General features: G+C 39.6%; 1 protein-coding gene across 2 annotated transcripts; it reads left to right on the forward strand.

Moving 5' to 3' along the window:
• Positions 1–16,196: 16,196 nt before the first annotated feature.
• On the forward strand, positions 16,197–19,557 carry LOC124172717. Of its 2 annotated transcripts, XM_046552187.1 has the most exons (4): positions 16,197–16,619; positions 17,246–17,528; positions 17,884–18,212; positions 19,397–19,557. In XM_046552187.1, the coding sequence occupies exons 1-4, from the start codon at positions 16,440–16,442 to the stop codon at positions 19,415–19,417; spliced, it is 813 nt and encodes a 270-aa protein (XP_046408143.1). In that variant the 5' UTR covers positions 16,197–16,439; the 3' UTR covers positions 19,418–19,557. The 2 variants fall into 2 exon arrangements, with proteins under 2 accessions (XP_046408143.1, XP_046408142.1); XM_046552186.1 differs by having other exon boundaries at positions 17,884–19,557.
• The last annotated feature ends 1,630 nt before the right edge of the window (positions 19,558–21,187 follow it).

Here is a 21,187-nt window from a genome sequence, read left to right on the forward strand (position 1 = left end):
ATCGCTTCGGTTGGAATTGAAAATATAGCGGGGTTCTGATATGACATGAATGAAACTGGTTTCCCATTTGAGGCCTTTGTTTGGTGTTTTTCCATTTAAATCATTTCAAAAGTAACATTTCGCAAATATAAAACTAGTATATGGAAATGGAAGCCATTAAGTATATAAGACTACACTTATTTTTGATGTGGAATCACTTTTCATGGCAACGTGCAGGAGAATAAAATAATGGTTCAAATCAGGCATCATTCTCCTTTGATTTCCTCGAGTGAGTCGGCATTGTGATCTCTCTTCTTCAGCGTAAAGTCTACTCCCTTTCACTTATCTAAAAATCTTTTCTTTTTCTTCTTCGTTTACCGAACATTCTTCTCCCTAAAACGTTTTTCGACATCCTTTCACCGCCAAGTATTCGCTTCAGAATTTTTTTCTATCCTTATTTGTAAGTTAATAAACTCATAATCTCTTCTTTATACTTAACCTACTCTACTTTCGTCCTCTTATCTTATACTAGCCACCATAATGTATCAAAAGGTCTATTCATTCGAGGATGAAGAATGCACCTAACACAAAGTGGCTAGCAAACGAGACTCCGCAGGAATAGAATTAAAGTCTGAGAATCGGCAGGCATGAGGTAGTCGTTAATAGACGATAGACACCGTATGAAGTTAACACACGGTGGACAGAATCCCCAGCAATGCGTCTCAACGTAAATATGGCTCCCCCATCCTCACCCTCGTTTACCCTTGTAACACTGTTTTCATCACTCCCTCCCCAATCAACACTCGTTCAATCCATCCAAGCCTACCGACTCCTGCGTATCTCATCTGCTAATTTCCTCTCCTCTCTCCCCATGTCCTGCACTTCTTCGCGCATTTTTCTCTCTCTCCACTTCTCTTTCCCAAATCTTGAGCAAACCCTCATCAATCGCCTTCAGGCAGTTCTCTTCATTAGTGCCCCGAAACTTACCATGTACTAAAAAATCAGGAAGCGTTGTGCGAGCGTAAACATGAATGAAACTACAGTTGTCGAACGAATTCGCAGAAATTGTAAATAAATTAAATTAATTTTGATGCTTTGTTATTAATAAAATTATCTGTAAAATTTTATATGATTTTTCTCCTCTCCCTTCTTAATGCTGTATGCTCCCATTTTTTAATTTTATAGTTATACTTCGATGTTATATTTTTAATTTTAATTGCCTAGAGAATTGTGCCAGAAAAGGTTTTTATTATTTGGTCATAAATTGATTTATCTATGGATTTTTATTTGATCTTTTAGAGAAAAAAAGATTAGTCTATCACGATTACTTTTCCTAAACAAGAAAAATATTAAATTATGGGGATCACAAGATATATGGTGAAATATATTCTTCATTAAGTATAGCATACACATACCATATTTTCGTTCAGATATTGCACAAAAACGTAAATAGGGCTAAGAAAACATAAAAGTAATTCTAATTATTATTAATGTATTCTACCGATTAAGGTAGGTTTGCATGGAGTACTAAAGAATTGATCTGGGAGCCTTCCTTTCCTTCCATTACCGCCTTCTTCAATTCACTATAAGGCCTACTCCCCTTCAATCTATCCAAAAATCCTACTCTTTTCCTTCCCCTCCCTCGTTTCCCTAACATTCTACCCTCTAACACCATTTTCAACATCCCCTCCCCGCTAAGTACTCGCTCCATCCATACCTTCTGTCTCCTCCGTATCTCATCCAAAAGCTGCCTCTCCTCACCCACCATATCCAGCACTTCGTCGTTCCTTATCCTCTCCGTCCATTTCACCCTCTCCATTCTTCTCCATACCCACATCTCGAATGCCTCCAATCTTCTCTCGTCTTCTTTCCTCAGTGTCCATGTTTCGGCACCATAGAGAGCTACACTCCAAATCAAACTCTTCACTAACCTTTCCTTTAAACTCTTACATAACGATCCTCTAAGAAGCTCCTTCCTGTTCATGAACGCCTCCTTTGCTAGTGCAATTCGCTTATATATTGAATAAAAATAATGCCTTAAATCCTTCCCATTTACTCTATGATTAATTGTAGTGAAATAATAGGAATTTCGCGACCAAACATAATTATGTTAACTAGATGGCAATGAGAAGCAATGCAAAAATTTTGTACCTGTAGTCATTATAAAAATTTAAAAATGGAAATATGATCAAGCATATATAAAATGTAGGATTATAAACAGCAATAAAGAGTAAAATTATCATTACACAAAACTTATATAAGTAAGCAATAAAATATAACGTGCTACGGTATGCTACGGTACTCTATGCCATACTCCTTTGTCAACTGATTTCACCGCTTTGATCAATTTATTTCCTATTGCGTAGAGTGACAACAATTTCTTTCAGAGTCTGTTCTGCGATATCGGTTCATTGTGAACTATCTTAGAGTCATCAAAATGAAGCAGCGCTTCCTACCCTATTCTAAATTATTATGAATTAACAATGGTTTATGATGCTGAAGAATGATCGCTGGCTTTCCCGGAGTGTAGAATCGAGGAAGGTTACTCGGGCATTCTACCGGGTCAGGCTCTCCATCTCAGCCGACGTTGTACGAGTTGTTCATCTTGATCAGGGCATGTCAGGGAATCTTGGGAAATGACTTCCTTGCATACAGATGACGGCGGTATCACGTAACTCTTGCCCCGTTTGTCGCCGCCGTCATCCGTGTATATAAGGCGGACCATTTCCAAGATTCGACACGCGTTGGAGAATCTGACCCGGTGGAATTCCCGAGTAATCATCCACGAATTTCTAATGCTATTTGTTGCGTAATTCACGAATAACCTTTGTGTTAATGCATTATTTCTATACAAATCTGAAGAATCTGGTTCACCACTTTAGGGAGAATGAATGACGTAATTCGAAAGAAGGTTATTTAAAGATTGTCGCGGAAATTTGAAAACACACTAAATCTAATTTTTTGTTCAAAAACCTTTGAAAAGCCTGTCTTTTCCTTTTCATTGTCGAGTTATTATGTTGCTATTACGTGACCGAATAATTTCACATTTGACCATGCTTAATTTTCAACGCTATTACTAATTACCTCACCCGAATCGAGAGGAAATTCTTTGAAGAAACTTTTAGAGTAGCACTGCGTAATTGTTTCATTATCGTGGAAAGCCTTTGAAAGCACTTCTATTAGCCACACCAAGGTCTGCTCTGTCAAGTCTGGCGGCTTCGAGCACTAATTTCCCCTGGGCACATCCTCTGTTCCCGTACCTCCGATCATATCCACCACCACTCCATTGCTCACTCAAACAACGACGACTCGAGTGAGCATTCCCTCTTTGATTTTATCTCTTGTTTCTCCCTCTCTCCCCGTCTGCCCGTTCTTTCACATAGCGTCGGATCGTCGTTTCGAATTTCTTCACGAGTGGATTTCTTCCGGACATGAGAAGAGCTGTCTCTCCCTTGGGTTCCACCGCTTCCCCTCCTCCGGTCCATATTCCCACGAGAAGATGTTTTTGAGTCGGACAGTCCTTCCTCTCCTACCCGTCTCTGTCCCTTGACTCCGAAGCGAGTGGTTCTTTCTTATGATATTCGCACAATATGTTTGCTTTCATTTACCTTCAATGTATTTTTCCTTTCTCTTTCAAAGTATTTCTCCGTCTTGATTTGTTTTAAAGAATTCCTCTAGTTTCTTAAAAGAGATTTTATGGGTAATAATTGGTAACGACGTGGATAGAAGAATTAACCCTTTCTAACCCATTGTTGCTTCTGAGAGAAATTAAATTTCAATGCTTTTCATTATAAAAATGTGAACATTTTCTACTCAATCACAATTATCCCTTTCGCGCCGAATCCCGCACCTGTGCGGCGAGGATTTTTTTTCCTCAACTACGAATGCCACACCAGTGCGTCCTGAATGTTCTTACCCTAACCAACGAATGCCGCGCCTGTGCGGCACAGGTCGAAAAAAGTGACCGTGGCGGACACAATAGACCCACGGACGCGGTCGCCCCTCGTGATCCGCCTTAGCACGAGGGCAGCCCCTTCTTCCACCGCTCAGGTCGACCCTTTCCTATCCTCTCCACGCGGTCAACTACTGTTATTTGCAGTGTGTTTTCCAAAAAAATATTTGTTGCTTACTTTTGAAATCCAATGCTAGAAATGAATTCATCATTTTTTGCTGACCACATGGAAATTTCAAATGAAATTCTAACGTTAATATCAACAGAGTTATAGAACAACTAGTAAATATACTAGATCCGTCTATATAAACGTTAGAACTTCGTTTAAAATTTCTGCACGCTCAGAAAAAAAAACACGAAATTCATTTTTAATAAAAAAAATCGATACGAACAACAAGTATTTGCATATATTCTGCGTTAATATTTTAGCTAGTTGACCGCGGACTCTTCCTAGGAAGGGGCTTTTAATCCCTCTAGGGTCTGGGACAGAGGCCGAGGAAAAGGATCGGCGCGCCGAAGCAACGTTGGCTTATAATGGGTGAACAAATAAAATTCATTTTGTCACAATCCTTTTGGGGGTTTGTTGAACTGAAAGTTAGTTTCCTCTGTTTTTTTTTTAATTTGTCATTTCAGTTGTGCATCAGGACTATTACAGAGCTAGCATAATACAGCTCGATAAAACTGTTTTTTCGCAAAATAGCTATTTAACTTCTATTTTTTTTTAGGATTTTCGGAGCTGGAATTAGAGGCAAATGGAACACTTTTCCCTCATTAACATGTGTTATGGATACGAGATCGATAAAGCTAGTAAATGTTCATCAATATTACAACGGATATTTAAGATGCAAAAAATGTTTTCAAAGACGTACAAATAATAAATTTGTACTTAATAAGAACTTTGTGTATAGTACAATAAGAGGTGTTGATAATAAAAGGAGCAAATCATCCGAAAACATGTGTCGATTTTTAGGGCGTTTGCTATATTTTAATAGTGAAGTCCATTCCACCCTCAAACTCTTAGCTGAATCTGTCTGGACTAGGTTGAAGGTAAAAAATTTTCGCAGGATTTTTCAGAGGCCCGTACTCCGAAGAATAAATTAGATTGCACTTCTTCGTCGGTCGAATTGGACTTGGAACCATGCCCCTGTGGCGTCCTTCTTTGAGGGGAAGGTATGCGGGATTCTCTGCGATTTTTCAAAATGAGAAGGGAGAGATAAAGTCACAATTCATATCCGCTTTACGCCTTCTGCCTATGAGACCAATCGAAGGATAACCCACTAACTTTAAATGCAATAAATGGTCGCCATAAGCAATAACGAGTTTTGACTTGACAAGAATACGGAAGGTTTTGCTGTTGTTAACACCTTCTAACTAAGCGTAATATCTGGGAAAAATACGACTTAAATACTTGTTGTTTAAAAGATAACTATTTCTTATTCCTAATCATAACTAAAGTGGCAGCATTATGAAGAAAATTTCATTTTGCAGCATAAAATGGCAATTAGTTCAGATTGTCTGTATGAAAGAGGAAAATGCACATTTTTTGACGGATCATTTGGTTTGATGTTACTACCTTTAAGAATGACTGGATTATTAATTATCCATCTGAGCTGTAGCTAATGACTAGAATTGAGAACCCTGATGACGATGAGCGAGTCGTAAATTGAAACGTTGGTAATACAAAACGAATTAAAACGGTCGAAATCTCGAGAAGAATTAACGTAATTGATTCGCCAGAGAAGAATTACTTCATATTTTACTCATCAGTCACTATCACAGTTGTCAATTCAGAAATGTTGCTGATTTTACAAATTGGAAGGGATATGTGAGGGTAAATGCCATCCAACAATAAGCTGCACGCGTGCGAAGTTGAATTATTAAGGATAGGGGGTCAAGTTTCTTTTTCCTGAGCCATCTCGCTCTCGGAATAATTTATTTGTTGTTGTCCAAATGTTTCGTACGGAATGGGTGCCTCAGCCCATTCGGTCAGTAGCACAAAGCTTTATCCGCAGGGTCATCACGTTATTAGCCGCGGACGCTTTTGCACGCAGATCGAATCAGGCGATGGGTGAAGCCCTGGTACTAATTTCACGCATGGCAGCAAAACCTGTTGGGGCCATTAATTGCGAAAGCCATCGTTGTCTCATCCCTTCCCTTATTACATTGCAACTATGGATGCGGAAATTGGCAGGAACATTTGCTACTTTCCGTTTGTCCCAGAATTGAATTCGTAAATTTTGATAATCGCATTGAGTAAAAAGCAATGACCCTCCAATTGCATGTCAATTTATTCAGAGGATCTCGAATTTGAAGTAGTAAGCTTTTATCAATTACACGTATTCCGATAAGACGCACTGGTATACTTTGTTTCTTATTGTGATGGAATTCCTCTTCGTAACCCAGGTAATTTGAGTAATTTTGCCGGCCTCGATGGCGGCGGGGTGCGGTCTTCGCCTGCCACACTGAAGGTCGCGGGTTCGAGGCCCGCCTGGAGAGGTTACTCCTAACTAGGGCGTGGTTGTTTGTGATTGTCCTATTTTAATTGTTGAAAACCCTTCGATTTTAAGGAAAAACAGTGCTGTTTTCGGGGCGATGGAAGCAAATGAATCTATAAATAAATGCATGTGGAATCACAAAGTTACCGCATCTTCTTTTATTTCGTCAGAGGGGCAAAAATTTTAGTCTTCGACACACTGTGACGGGTCACGTGCATCCGCTGAATAGGTTTTTTTTAAGGCCTTCGATTAATTTTCCGAATACCGTGCTTCTATTAGCTATGTATTTTTTTCCTATTGTTCTCTTTTAAATGGAAGGTGATGAAATGATATTTTGTAACTTTTAATCAACGTACAACCGTGAAATAAAATGTGATTACTAAGCGTGGAGAACACAGCTATCGCTACTCGAATAAAATCATTTTAATCCTTTCAATGCATTATGTTTCATGAAATATGAATTATTTATGTTTACTAAGCATGTTTTATCATTTTTAAGCTTTCAAAATAAGTGTATTGTTCCTCTAAATAGTGCTAAAATTATGAAAATCCGACGACGAGATACACTCGTCGTCGCGCGATTTGGCGTCGAAAGTTCATGACGAGCTAGTCTCGCCATTACGGCGCAAGGGGTTAATTAGCTGGGCGACAGGGGAGGTCGCCGCTGTCGCAGACTTGTGCGGGCGATGAGTCGTCCTGCCAAGGGGACGCGTCGGACGAGGGGTCGTTCCAGGCGGAGTGATCATCGTGAGAGGTCGTCTAGCAACTTGGCCGGAAGTATTTGCCTCTCCAAATCGGTGGTATGTAAGTTAGTCGTTCCGTTATTTTCGTTTCTTTTCCTCTCTTTGCACTTCCTGAAGTCATACTGGCTTCACCTCCTTCCTTCACAGCCCTTCTCAATAAATTCCTTCACTACTGTATTCCGACTCTCGGTGATGAAAGGGTGACACTTACAACGAATGAATTATCGACACTAGCAACAAGTGTTCTAAGGGAATCCCTCCCCTTTTCTCATTTCCGTGTGTCTCATGTCCGTGCAAGTGGAAGGATTCCTCCCTCACCCCTCCTTTGCACTGGCGCACAATTCTCCTTTTTTATGATTTTTCTCTGCTTCCGTCTACCCGCGGCTGTGGGTAGCCTTCGAAGGCGATACCATCTCAACACACTGTAATGTAACGCTGGCCTCGCCATTTTTTCTCTTACCACCTAATGGTTTAAAATAACAATAAGAGATCCACCATAAAGTGAAATTAGAGAATAAACAATAGACCTAAGGAGTGGAGGCGTTGGCAACAAAGGGAATTGTAGATCAAACTGTCGGAGTGCAAAGAGAGAGCACGCGAGTTTTTTTTTGGTAGAGGGAAGTTCCATTGTGTGGTATCGTGCGAGACATGGCCCACGTAGAAAAGGAGAATTGATAAAGGAGCTGGAATTAAGGAGGGGAACGGGAGATTTTACAACAGGACGGGACCAAGCTGAGGGCTCGCCAAGGACGAACACCACGCAGGCTGATAGGATTTTCCAGACCACAGAGGGACAAACCAACCTGTGTCGTCGAACAACTGTGTTGTTACTATAAACTTTTATTTTCATATACGATGCGAAAAGCCATGAGGCAAGAGGTTTTAATTGGCAAAGAATTAAGTTTTTGACTGGTATCCTTTTGTATCAAGTAATGGGATTTTGTGGAAAGTTTAAGTGGTGAAGTGTGGCAAATAATTAGACGATATAGTTAAAAGAAGGAATAATCATTCATATACCAAATTGCTGTCTAAATTAGTATATACAGTTGGTCATGACCTAAGGGTATATGAATTATTTTGAATATTTTAATTGTCTGTAAATTGGAATATTTCATTTTGTCAAGTAAATTGCAATCTTTTCCGACGAGCAAGCCGGGGCGAAGGAATAAAAATATAAGTTAAGAAAAGATATCGCAATCGTAGTTTCTTCTCAGGTAAAATAATCAATAGTTTTTCGTGTTAATGTTTATCCACGACGTGGGGCATGATAACACGAAGTAGAAAAACACAACATAAAAACTCTTGTTACAGTACGTTAGAAGATAGTTGCCCTCTAATCAGAGAATTCCCCTCACTCACCTCCGACCCATACTTCTCGCGCCCACCCCCTTTCCTAACCCTCTTCCACCCCATCCTCCTCTCAGACTCCCTTTAATTCTCGAACGAGCCTCGAGATAATCCATTGCATTTCATGATTATTGTAAGAATTTTCATTTCATCTCACGAAGCCTTGGGGTGTTTTAGGATGGGGTCAATTTTCTTTGATATTCTTTTCTTTCATCCCTCAATTTAATAATTCGTAAAAATGGCGAGCCGAGTCTCAAGAACAACCCACTTAAGTGCCTCACTCATAGGGGGTGAGGGCGGGGTGAGTTTCTCCCTCTATGTGCGACTTTATTTTACGTTTTTCGTGAATTACGCAAGCGTTTACGCTAAGTCATAGATGGGATCGAAAATAAAATTGAAACATGATTCCTTATTTGTTTAACTGTGCGCCATTTCGTCGGTTAATGTCGAGTTTGTTGGTGATCTCGTTCCTGAGGCGTGATAATATAGTATTGTTCCAATAAAGGTCCGTCGCCATCTTGTGTTTGAATACGAGGAGCTCGTAATGAGGAGCGCGTGTTTGCTATTGAGGCCTATTTTTCGACGGGATATTTGTAATCGCTTCAATTTAGTCCCTTTAGTCAGACCCTGTCCCGGACCGAAAATCACTGGATGCAAGGGTCAATACGCTCAGAAAACTGCGAGTGCGACAAGACGAAAAACTGGTGTCAATCGCCTGAGAACATTATGATGGTGAGTACTTCAATTTTGTAATCACCGTGTTCGGCATGCTAGTATGCGTCTGCCCTTAAACTTACTGATCGCTCTTTGAGGATAAATATGAAATGAACTGGTTTCCGACCTTTCAGGATTCAGAATGGGTTTAAAACGAGAAAAAATACGATGAAAAATTGTCTCCCCAATGTGCTTTCACACGGTTGATTGTTGCAATTGCATTTTCAGATGAACTTAGTTTTGACATGGAATGGACGACAGAGCCATCTATTTGTCACACTCTGCTCTACACCCGTTCCACTAATTAAAAAAACATTCTCCCACTCCACTGTCCAATGCGTAACATTCGGACCACCAGCCAGTGCACGTGCGATTCCCAGCGAATAAATAGCATATACCGAAGTGAGGTAAAGAACAAACAACACGCTACTCACACCAATTTGGAACTACGAAGAAAACCCACACTTTAAATACAACAGACCCAAAAGAGCCATTACACACCCAAACCGCTGAACAAAATTGAATAATTAACCACCAAACACAAAAAAGCCATAATACAATAACAACCAACACGCCGATTACCAGCTGATGCTGAATATCGAGAAATTAACTATTAGTTGACCAAAAATGCGATGCGATGCGAGGTTTTATCCGACTTTTTGGCTGCAAATGTATTTCGCGCGGGAATCATAAACGTGAAAAAGGGTCGAGAAGGAGCGTTGAAATTGTCTCCCTGACGGGGTGACTTCGGAAAGCGAGTTATCGCGTTCGCCGGCGTGAATAAAAAATGAAACGACGTGCCCGCGATGTCCCTCCCCTCCATTACCCCTCCCTCCCCCCCTCCGCCATCCCCTCTCCTTCTCTGGAGCGTCCGTGTGGAGCACGAGGGTCAGAAAACAACGCAAAAAGCAAATGGACTCCTATGTCAATTTTATTTCACTGTTTTGTATTCCAGAATTAAATTGTTGGCTACGCTCTCCCAAAAAACAAATGTCCATCGATATTTACTCTTCAATCTCTAGTCCAAGCTGAAATTCCGTACTTATTTAATCGACCATGCTGGTACACTCCAGTTCAAGAAAATCCAATATCCTGGAGGTAATATCCCCACGGTCCTGTCGACCTCAACGTCATCATGCGTACACAAAACGCTTCCTGAACTTCTGTACCTATCTAAAACTCTTTTTCCTTGTCAGACGTTACATTTTAAATTAAAACTAATTAGCATGTAATCAGGAAAAATGAAAATACAGTAAAGCACTATTTTACTCAGACTACTGATTGAATATCATGAAAAAATATTAAATGAGAGCATGTCCAAAAGGTGAAACCATTTAAATATCATCCGGTCTCTAAGATGGGATAAAATTAAATGTCCATCGCGCTTGAGAGGTTGAGATCTGACAGCCTGTCAACGCCTGTCCCGTGGAAAATTCTCAAATGTAATGGCGACGAAGAGTAACACAACTCAGGATCTAATCTTTTGAATTTATCGATTAACCCTTCGCAATATACTCGGTTGCATGGACGGCCAGCTCCAAATCGCCGTACAGATACAGGGCCCGGGCCCTCGCTGGGCCCAAGATTCCACTTGGGACTCTCGCCCATTCGCCCTGATCATACTGCATAGATTGCTTCCGTAAGTCATTGGATAAACCCTAGATTTGCCTCACGCTGAAGAGAGGTGACTAGTGCTGATTAAACGTGAAGAAATGCAAGCAAGCCGTATTTTCATTTAATTTTTAACTTATACTTTCTGTATTCTTGATAATATTTATTTTTCGTACTGCGTACAGTAAACCTTATTTTGCTTCACAGTAGTGAATGAGTAACATTTATTTACTTACTCATAGTGAGTGTGAATTGACAATGGTCAGATGACACAGTAAGGTTACTCAAGTGCGCTTAGTTGTTTATATTTTATGAAACGAAGAACGTAGGAAGCAAAATTATGCATCATTATACATAAACATGGGACCAAGCATGAAACAATAGCGTACAAAATGTTTAATACATCCGATATTAATTGATAAATGGTGCTCATAAATGGCCCTGAATGAATTTGTCTTGTTTTTTTAAATGAATGAGTAATGCGAGGTTATGGTTTTGGCAAATCTCCAAGTGAGTGATTCCATTCAATAATTAACCTGTTGAGGAATGGAAATTTAAAAAAAATTAATTCTAGAGCATCTGCGTTTTACTTTGAATGTACGTTCGGTAATTTTTTCCCGATGGAGGGCGGCACTTCCGGTTCTTTTCGAAGCCTCCCCATACTCTATCATTCTTAATTGTTCCTCCATAAGACCCCCCAATTTTACTTCTTTTCCACCCGCTCTGTAGACTCTCCAATCCTAAAACTGCCATAATCTCCGTTATGCTTTCGTTCCTCTCTTTGTGTTTATTCAGAACGTAACTCGCCGCTTTCTTTTAACATATTTCTTAGTTATATATGATTTTACACTTTCCCGGCGAACAACTTTTGAAAAATCTTCTCGGGATACCGCGCGGGTAAGATTATTTCTTAGTTGTTTTCCTTCACGGTGAACATTTGTGTGAAAATTGTCCTTTTATCCAATTACTCCATTCCTTTGATGGATATAATGGATGAGAGTACGTTTATTTAGCATGAAATGCGTCCTTTTGTATTGCTATTGCCTGAAAGAGGCCATTTATATCAAAGAAAGTCATATGCATGATTGTTGAGAGAAGTCTACCATTCTGTATGTTAATTAATGTTTCCTTTTTTTATTTCCATATACCCCGAAAATAGCTCGTGGTGGTCTTTACTTAGAGGGTCCCAAAGTTTCAACTCTATGAGTACAAATTCGCATGCCCTGGGTAGAGGCAACTTATCTTAGGCGGGTCACGAATCCGCGACCTTCGGGTTTGCAATCGAGGACCTCATACCGCCGCCACAGCGGCCGGCAAAGTTAAATATTAAGTGCATTTCCCGTGAAGTTGTTATTTTTCCCAACTTCTCACCCATTTGAGTATTCACTCCCATGGAGGCACGGCAGTCGTGCCTGTTCATGCGTTTTGTCCTTGAGTAGATTTATGCAGATGAGATTGCGTATTCGACTGGAATGTTAGTGCATGCGAGTGTTACACTCCTAGTGTTGCAAGGAGATTCCTTCCATGCTTCCTAGAATGATTACGGCACCAGTTGATTGAATGCTGCGATGCTCATCAATACAGATGCAGAGGCAATATCCTTCTCTCCTATCCTTTTATGTAAATACCGGACTCAGTTATGGCAAATAGTTTCTTTCTCTGCGCTCCAAGTATCATGCGTAAGTCTTAAAGGTTTTATTTAGGCGACCATAGAAGTGCGCCGGCCATTTTTTTGACATCCCCGCGACGATTGACGAGAGACTGCGTTCTCTTGGTTCTTTTGCTATTCGGTGCTTGGCTGAAATATTTTCATCGAAGTAATAAACCCTCACCTGGGAAGCCCCCTTCTTGTGTGGGCGTTTTCCTGCCGTGGGTTTTTTTTCTAATAAGGACGACAGTCAATATCCTCAGGTTTTTCCCACGTTCACTAACATCTTTTTACACTTGGTCAATAGTAACTTTGTTAACTTATAATTTTATTTGTTGATTGGAAATGGAACTTCTATTTATTTTTATGTAATTTCTCTGCATGTAATTTCATGAGCAACTTGACGATGTATTTAACTGCATATATTTCATGTTTGACGAGGGGTTAGGTGGATTCCTAGTCCCAATCTCGCCAAAGAAAGACGTATTATTATTATTATTACTAACGATAAAAATAAATATGTAGTAGAATAGCATAGGCCAAGAGGGCTTTTTGCGAAAAGAAGAATCCTCTTACAGCTGACTGTACCCGCATATAAGTAAGGAAACAATTCATCAGATGCTAGATATGGAGTATGTTTCTCTATGGAAGCGAGGCTTGACAGCAGCAGAGAAGTCAAAGAGTGGAAGCATTCGAAATGTGGTGCTACCGAAGAATGATGGAAATAAAATGGATTGACCGTGTAGGTAACGAAGAAGTGCTAAGAAGAGCGAGAGAAACCTCCTAAAAACCTTAAGCAGAGGACGGGACAGCTTAGTGGGCCACATTTTGAGGCATGATGGTCTGATGAAGACAATCGTTGAAGGACACAGGTGGAAGGGAAGAAGGGCAAGGGACGGCCCCGAATGAGTTGCATAGAATAGGTTATAAAGAATGTTGAAGAGCAGAAATACGTCGCTATGAAAAGGCTAGCGGATAGGAGAGAGGAATGGAGAGCTGCGTCAAAGCAATCTTGGGATTGCTGACTAATTATGATGATGAATACACCATTTTGTTATGCTTTAGTTCCTTTAAATTCTCGAATATATATGCGAAGAAACTATATATTTTTTCTTACACTGAACTTCTCGTCCTGAGCCAAAAATTTTCTTGGTTAATTTCTGAATCATTTTGTTTATCATGTGTTACCACAAGTTAACCAGTGTAGCCGGTGTAGTCACATGTGAAGCCAAACGCTGGTGCTACCGTGTTAGCCATATATAATGTTGCGCTGCGCCATGATCACATAGCAGTCATTATGTCGTTGGTGTTCTCGTCGAGGCACGCTGCAATGATATTAGAGAGTCAAGAGCGTTATCTCGCCGTTATTCTGTAAATAGAAGTGTTCTTGAGTGTCTCTTCGCTTTTTGATGGCGGGAGGAGAAAAATAAAGAAATGGCTATGGCTTATGTTCATATCCATGCTGAGAAAATAAGTTAAATTTTTGCTTGCCATTGATACGTAATAATTTATATATTGAAAAATGCGAGCGGTTGCTATACTCGGTGCTTTTTTTATGAAATCAACTTGTCCCGCTCGCGATGCATCCAGAGCCTTCGATTCTTCCAACTTCGCCAAAATCGGATCAGGATCGAGAACGTTACCTATCGATTCTTGATCTCTTCACAGTAGATGTTTACTTGTGTTTGTCTAGCGTAATAGTTGACTACAGTCAGGCAGTGACATTTTGCTGACGGAAGCAATGAGATCGGTCTCACTTGTTGCTTTTGGTTATCATAGTGTGCTTGTAAAAGTTGCATGTTGCAAGTTGCAGTTTTTGCGTGATGAGTTTATTGCTTCAACACGTCCAATATTTTTTTTAACCCACGCGAATTGTGAGTACCTCTAAATTTGTGAGCAACATTACCTCCGTGAGGAACCTCTCTACCGATCTCCGTGCGCAGCTTAACATACTGGTTCTCAAGACGCGCGTGCTCCAAGGCCGCGCCTGGTCGCTCCCTGGCGTGCCTTTTGTTGTAAAATGCGGGGCGCGTGCTCTGAATGTTATGGGAAGCTCTGGTGGTGTTTACGAGCCAGGAATTGTGGGAAGGGAAGATGCTCGATTGCCCGAGAAAGAGTTCAGGGGTCGTGGAGGGAAATTGGAGCGATAAATTGCTTATCCTTTTATAGCAGGCAGGCAATCGAGGCCGGAATTTTAAAAAGATTGCTCCATTTATGAACTTGGGTCATATAATCTTATCTATATAATTTGGCCGTATGAATTCATCCCTCTTTTTACCCATCCCACCCCTTCAACCGCTAATCTACCTTTACCACAGCCACAGGCCGCTGTTTCGTCAGGAATGTCCAAGCGATAGTGTCCTGACGGAAGCTATGAGATAGTCCCCGCTAGTAGTTCTTTTTTGTCACCATAGCACTCGAATGAATGTTCAAGTCGTTTTGCTTGATATTTTTTTTCCTTTAACTGGTCTAATGATTTGTTTTGGTCGCGAGCCCTTCCTTCTACTAGATGTTGTAGCGAATATTAATATGGCTCACCCATTCCTGGGGCCATTCTTTCGTGGGAGCCATGAAATTATGGCAGTATTCTAGTAGAAGTGGCGGGGATGTTCACGCATGTACGCATAGAGCTAGGGGAGAGGAGGGTTTTCAGCAGGGGGGCTCCCGTCTTGTTTCTCCATCCCAAAGATGACTTTAACTCCCAGAGCCCATTTTGCCATTTTAGGATGCCATTATAACAGCGTCATAAATATTAATAAAATCTACTGTAATATTCCTTTTTTCCCTTTCTCACGCACTATTTTCCCCCGCCACACGATATCCTCACCTTCAGCCATTTCTGTTACATTCGCATCTTGCAATATAGGGGGAAAATTGAATCTATCCTTTCATATTAAATTCATTTCAATTTCGTAAATGTCATAATCACAGTCTTCCTTCTCAGTGTGGATATCTAAAGCGAGATACTTCCTCAGCATAGTACGGCTATAATGTCAAAACAGAGTGTGCTTTAGTAGTATACGTGATATATAGAGAAATTAATTTTTGAAATCTGTTTGATTAAGGAAGGGCTGGAATAACTATTCTCCCTCTTGTTCTATGATGGAGGTGGGCGCGCCCACGGAATATGGTGCATATTTTTATTTCTTAGCCCTCCATTCTGAGGTTTTGTACTAAATGCCTGTGTCCCTGGATATTCAATTTTCAAAAATAGTGTCAGTATTTCGGATTTCATGATCAATTACCTACCGGACGTCTTAAAAGCTGTGTTCAATCAAAGCAGGGAAAATGTTGTATTTTAGAAATTCACTTCCGTCCAAATAACTTGTTCTAGTGTAATTATGGTGGAGATCAGTTAAAAATTTTCATTTTTTTTAGAGTTCAGCAGCATTTTAAATAATATGAAATAACCTAATCTATTGTCACTCATGGCATCCCGCTGATCAATAACTCAAATTACTGGAGCACAATATCACTCGTGAAATTGTTTTACGAGAGATATTTCATTTTAAAAACTTAAGGCGACGGCGGCGGACATCTTGGAAATTGACCACTCAATTACAGCTTAGACACAACTTCTCCGCTGTAGAGAAGTCGGAATGAACTTCAGGGCTCAATTGAGATCTCTTTATTCTAAAGAGTTAGTCAAGTCGATTTTGAGTCAGGATCAAGACTTGACTAACGTTCTGAAGTTCTAAGACACTTAGGGCCGTATTTTTAAACGAATCTCTTTCTCTTACTCTTCGCCGGAGTGGGGAGAGTTAGAGATGTATCTCCACCTACTATTCGCAGTCAAGAACGTTCCTACTACGAAAGCAATCTCTTCCTCTTCGAAGTAGTGAGTGTTGAGTTGATCGCTGAAATTCTCATATCTACGTCACGCGTCCTTGACGTTTCGTGTGGCATTTGCTGCCCACAGTTCATTGCGCGAAACAGAAACAGACAGAAAGATGGAGGACCGCCGTATGGTTCGGCTCACAAAGGAAGAGACGAAGTTGTTGGTTGACATCATTGTTAAGCATCAGGAGGTTTTGGAGAGCAAGAAGACGGATGCATTATCAAATGCGAAGAAGGCGAAAGCCTGGTTGGATGTGCAGGAAGAATTTAATTCTAATGAATTTGTGCGGAGGGTAAGTAACTTTGGAAGTATGATGGTTATGAATGTATCGTGCGATTGTAGGAAAGGTTCTGCATAACTCGTATAACTCTGTTTAGAAGAAGGACTTTTTTGAACGCTACTTAAGTTCCTGGATCATTCATTGGCTTCGGGGTTTAGAATCGGTTGATAAATCTTTGAAGTTTGTTTTCCATTCTTTGCTGGAATCCTCAAGTGCATTTTGGTAGTAGATTGCAAAAAACCTTTGTGATTATGTCGCTGTCAGAGATTCACTTGTAACGTATTTCCCTTCATTAGCAATGCAAGATGAAGTATGATTCACGCCATGCAATACAAATAAATGTTACTTTCCAACGCCGAAACCAAAAACTTCACAACAATAATTCCATGTTATGGAATGCTATTGGAATTATTGTTGTGAGCTTTTGGTATCGGCGTGGTAGCGGTAATGATTACAACTACTCCACAATGGTGGCGGAATAGTTGTAATTGTTTTTTTCGTGGTAAAGTAAGTAATTTTTTTTATAAACGTAGCATTATAAATTGTGGCTGTAGTGATGGATATTGATTTTTAGTTTGTCCAGTAATTTATTTTGTGTCGTAAACCTCAATCTTACCGATAATTTCTCGCCCTTATAGCGCACCGCCAAGCAATTGAGGAAGAGTTGGGATAACCTGAAGATGAGAAAGAGGAAAGAGCTGGCTAATGAAAGGCAGGAGAGGATGAGGACTGGTGGCGGACCTATGCCGTCCACCAGCCGGGAAGATTTGCCACCAGAGATGGAAATAGCCATGCCGTCCATCTCCTACTCACCGCCGAATGCGGGGGATTGCGATGCATTGCCGGTCCCTAGCGTTTCCACGGTGGGTAGGGTTGGGACCTCGGAGTGTTTGCTTCTTCCCAACGTTTCTGAGATATCAGGCAAGTTGATTGAAAATAAGGATTATGTACCTATCATTAATGAAGGGAATTCCATAGTGTCACACTGAGATTAACAACAATCAAAAAAGTATCACATTTAACATCTTCCAGCCAAAAATTAGTAATGGCGAACAGTATCATGATTTTGCATGAAAGAATAACACTTCTTTAAAGAGAAATTTAACTGTATCGTACTAGCCTTTGTGTATTATGTTCTTATTTTCCTGCGACTTATGGAAGTTGTTATTGGATATCAAATATAATCAAGGTTAATTTGAGTTTCTTGATACCATTTCCAGGAATGTAATCGGATGTTTTTCATTAATCAATGGTATACTTTATGATATTTCCTCAGATTTTGAGGACAGACCGGCAGAGGAAGCATACACTCCGAGGATGCAAGGTGCAGGGACCTCTTCCAGTTCGAAAAGGGCACGATTTACCAGGGAAGCGGCCATTGAGAAGGAGATGGAAGCTAGGCTGGAGCACATGGCATCTTATAATGAAAAGGAGGATGCCATCCAGCGGATCCGGAAGAGAGAAGCAGAGATTGCATGCGCAATCAAGGAACAGGAGCTAGCCAACGCCAAGGCTGCTGGAAAGACCATCCAGATGGAGGAGGAATTCAAGAGGCGTATCTTAAGTATACAGCTTCAAACGGAGGAGGCGAAGCTGAAGCGTGTGGTACTTGTTATGATATATTACTATGCTGCAAAGATAAAACAAGTTTAGTAACAGCCAAATACATGAGTAGAATCTTAAATGTGAACATGAGGCAATAATCATTCCTATTGTGAGTTCATAATGCATCAGTGTTCATTTCAAAATTTTTAATACACCTCTTGATGAATAAAATTTCTGCAAATAGCTAACTTACAATAAGCATAGCATTCCCTTTAATTTCTAGGACATTTCATTGTTCTTTATCTTGTTGTTTGATGATGTGCTTGGAATAGTGATAAATGAAACATCTACAGCATGAAATAATATCTCTTCCAGTGGTAGACTGCTATTGGAGGGAATGCCTCCAGTTCTTCATGAACACATTTCTGTTTCCACTCATTCCATTTGCCCGTTATTGAACTTTTTTATTATCCCCCATTAAAAGATTAAATTCATTAAGGTATGAAGTACTTCCTTTAATTTGGTTTTATTTGAAATTCCACTGAAGTGTGTATTGACAGGAATTGACAATGAAGCTTAAGGCACTTTCTCATTGGTTCTTGAATAATGCATGTCACGGTCACACATCTTTTCTATTATTTGATTTCTCTATTTTATCTTAATAGCTTTTAATTATAGGACTGGCATGTCTTTATTTTTCAATAACTTTAAAATACTGGAAAATGAAAAGTTATTTCTTACTGGATTCATTACTTGGTTACTCATTATCCCTAATATGTGCGTTCTTTCACCTAGGTAAAGGTCTTTCTTGTTAAAATTCTCCATTATCTTGTTATCTGTAAAGTTATTTGCTTATGATTCTAATCCAATGGCTATTCAGGAAAGTACATTCATTCAAATCAGCCAATTTTAGGGATAATGAAAACAAAATATATGTATGTTAAGTTTGATGCATGTTTCAGTTTTCTGCAGAATTGGCATATTAGTTGTGGGAACTCAAACTTTCAAATGCATAGCCAACTTTTCAGTGTATGAAGTCTTGCAGTTATGAAACCCAGCATGATAACATTTAATCCATGCAATGCTTCCTTAAATGAATGATTGTAAATAAAAGCATGTGAATGACCATTGTATTTGCATATTGATATGAAGGTGTAATGCATGATTTGAGGGGCCAAATTACATCTGTATTGTTGTGTGGAGTTTGTATGCATCATATGCTTATATGCCAACTTCTTTGTAAGCTTTCAGATACGCCTCTATGAATTCCTCCTCTATCTTGGCGTTGGCTTGCTCCCTGTTCCTGCTTCTCTCTCCCGGACTGCTGGATGCGTCTGTGTCATTTAAGATGCCATTACTCCCGCCTGCTTCCATGCCTTCTCATGGACCATTTCCCCTGGTGATGGTGCCCTTTTTGTAACTGGAAAGAGATCCTCTGCACCTGCATGACTATTTTCCATCCTGCTTGACTCCTGCCTTTCATTAGCCATATCCCAACTCTTCCTCATGTAATTCTGCACATCCAACCAGCAATTTTGCCTTCTTTGCATTTGATTTTGCATCGTCTTCTTGCTCTCAGAAATATGTTTTGTCTGTCAACCAACAACTTCGTCCTTCCTTTGTAATTTTTTTGTATTTATTTATTTTTAAATTTTAAATAAAGTTTAATTCAATTGAACATGGCTAATGTTATTTAGCTGCATTTCCCATTCCTTAAATTACTCTTTCTTTCAATCTGTTCAGGTAATTCGGTGACGTAGGTAAAAGCAATACGTAATGTAATAATTATATTTAATTTGATGCATTCCTTTCTCACCATGAGTGGTCACCATCAAAGGTGTAGTTTTGTGGTTTAATATAAAGCAGTTTTTGGATCACTTTAACATGTTGCTGAAGGTAACACAAACTATTCATTGGAAAAACTTTCGTTTAGCAAATTGAGTGAGTAATATTTATGTTGACATGTCAGTCATTAATGCATCATGGTTAACCATAGTGACTCTAGCATATAGTTGCTTTCATGTGAACGATCTCTCTCAATACCTCCCATGAATGAAAATAATTTAATGCTAATGAAATACTATGCTTACACAACTCCTCTCATTAGTAATTTCACTGCTGTGCAAGGCATTGCTGCCTTTGTAGGAGACTTTTTTTAAGATTTCATTTGATATTCTATGTAGTTCATCACATCTGTCATCAATATGAAGGTTGATTGCGTGTAGCTCTCGATTCAATTCTCCAATGTAGTAGTGGTCCATTGCTGAAATCAAGTTCCTGCTTTACATTTTTTATTACCTTCTCCTTGTTGTAAGATATGTTAACAGCATAGAATATGGAAAGTGACCTTGAATAACCCTCCCCTGTTGCTCTTCCCTTTGATCAGTCCTACTATCATACAGTCATGTTTCATGATGGGACTGACTACCTCTTCAGGTTTTAATGAAAAGTAATTCTGCTAAGGTTTTCTTTAAATGATGCTAATTTCAATACAGAATTGTTTAATTTTATTAATTTCCTAAAATTTAATTGTCGAAGCCCATTTTTTGTCATATTATCTGATTGCCTATTCATCGTTCATGATTATTTTTCCATGAAATTGTATTTCCTCACAAATATGAAATGGACAAATTGAAAGGGCATAACATGGTCCGATGGTCCATGGATGTGCCTGCTAGATAAATTTTAGTATGTATAATATATAAAACATTTAATTAATTTCCACGCAGATAGAGGCCTGAAATTAGGGTTATAGCTATGAGAAGTAATTATAGCTCTTTTCTTATGCTTCATTTTGCTATCCATATTCATGCATTGCAAGGAACATGCAAAACTTGTGGGAGCCTAGAGCAAAAAGGGAAATGAAGGAACTACATACATGGTTTTAAATCAGAATAACATAATTTATTTATTAAGATCCATTGCAATTGAACAATTCACTATGAAAGTACGTGATGGAAGACACGTGCATTTATGTTGGAAGAATACACAAAAGGGATTGGCAGAATCCCATTAATTCAGAAGTAGAATTCCTC

Source organism: Ischnura elegans (assembly GCF_921293095.1).
Source record: "Ischnura elegans chromosome 13 unlocalized genomic scaffold, ioIscEleg1.1 SUPER_13_unloc_2, whole genome shotgun sequence".
Lineage (NCBI taxonomy): Eukaryota > Metazoa > Arthropoda > Insecta > Odonata > Coenagrionidae > Ischnura > Ischnura elegans.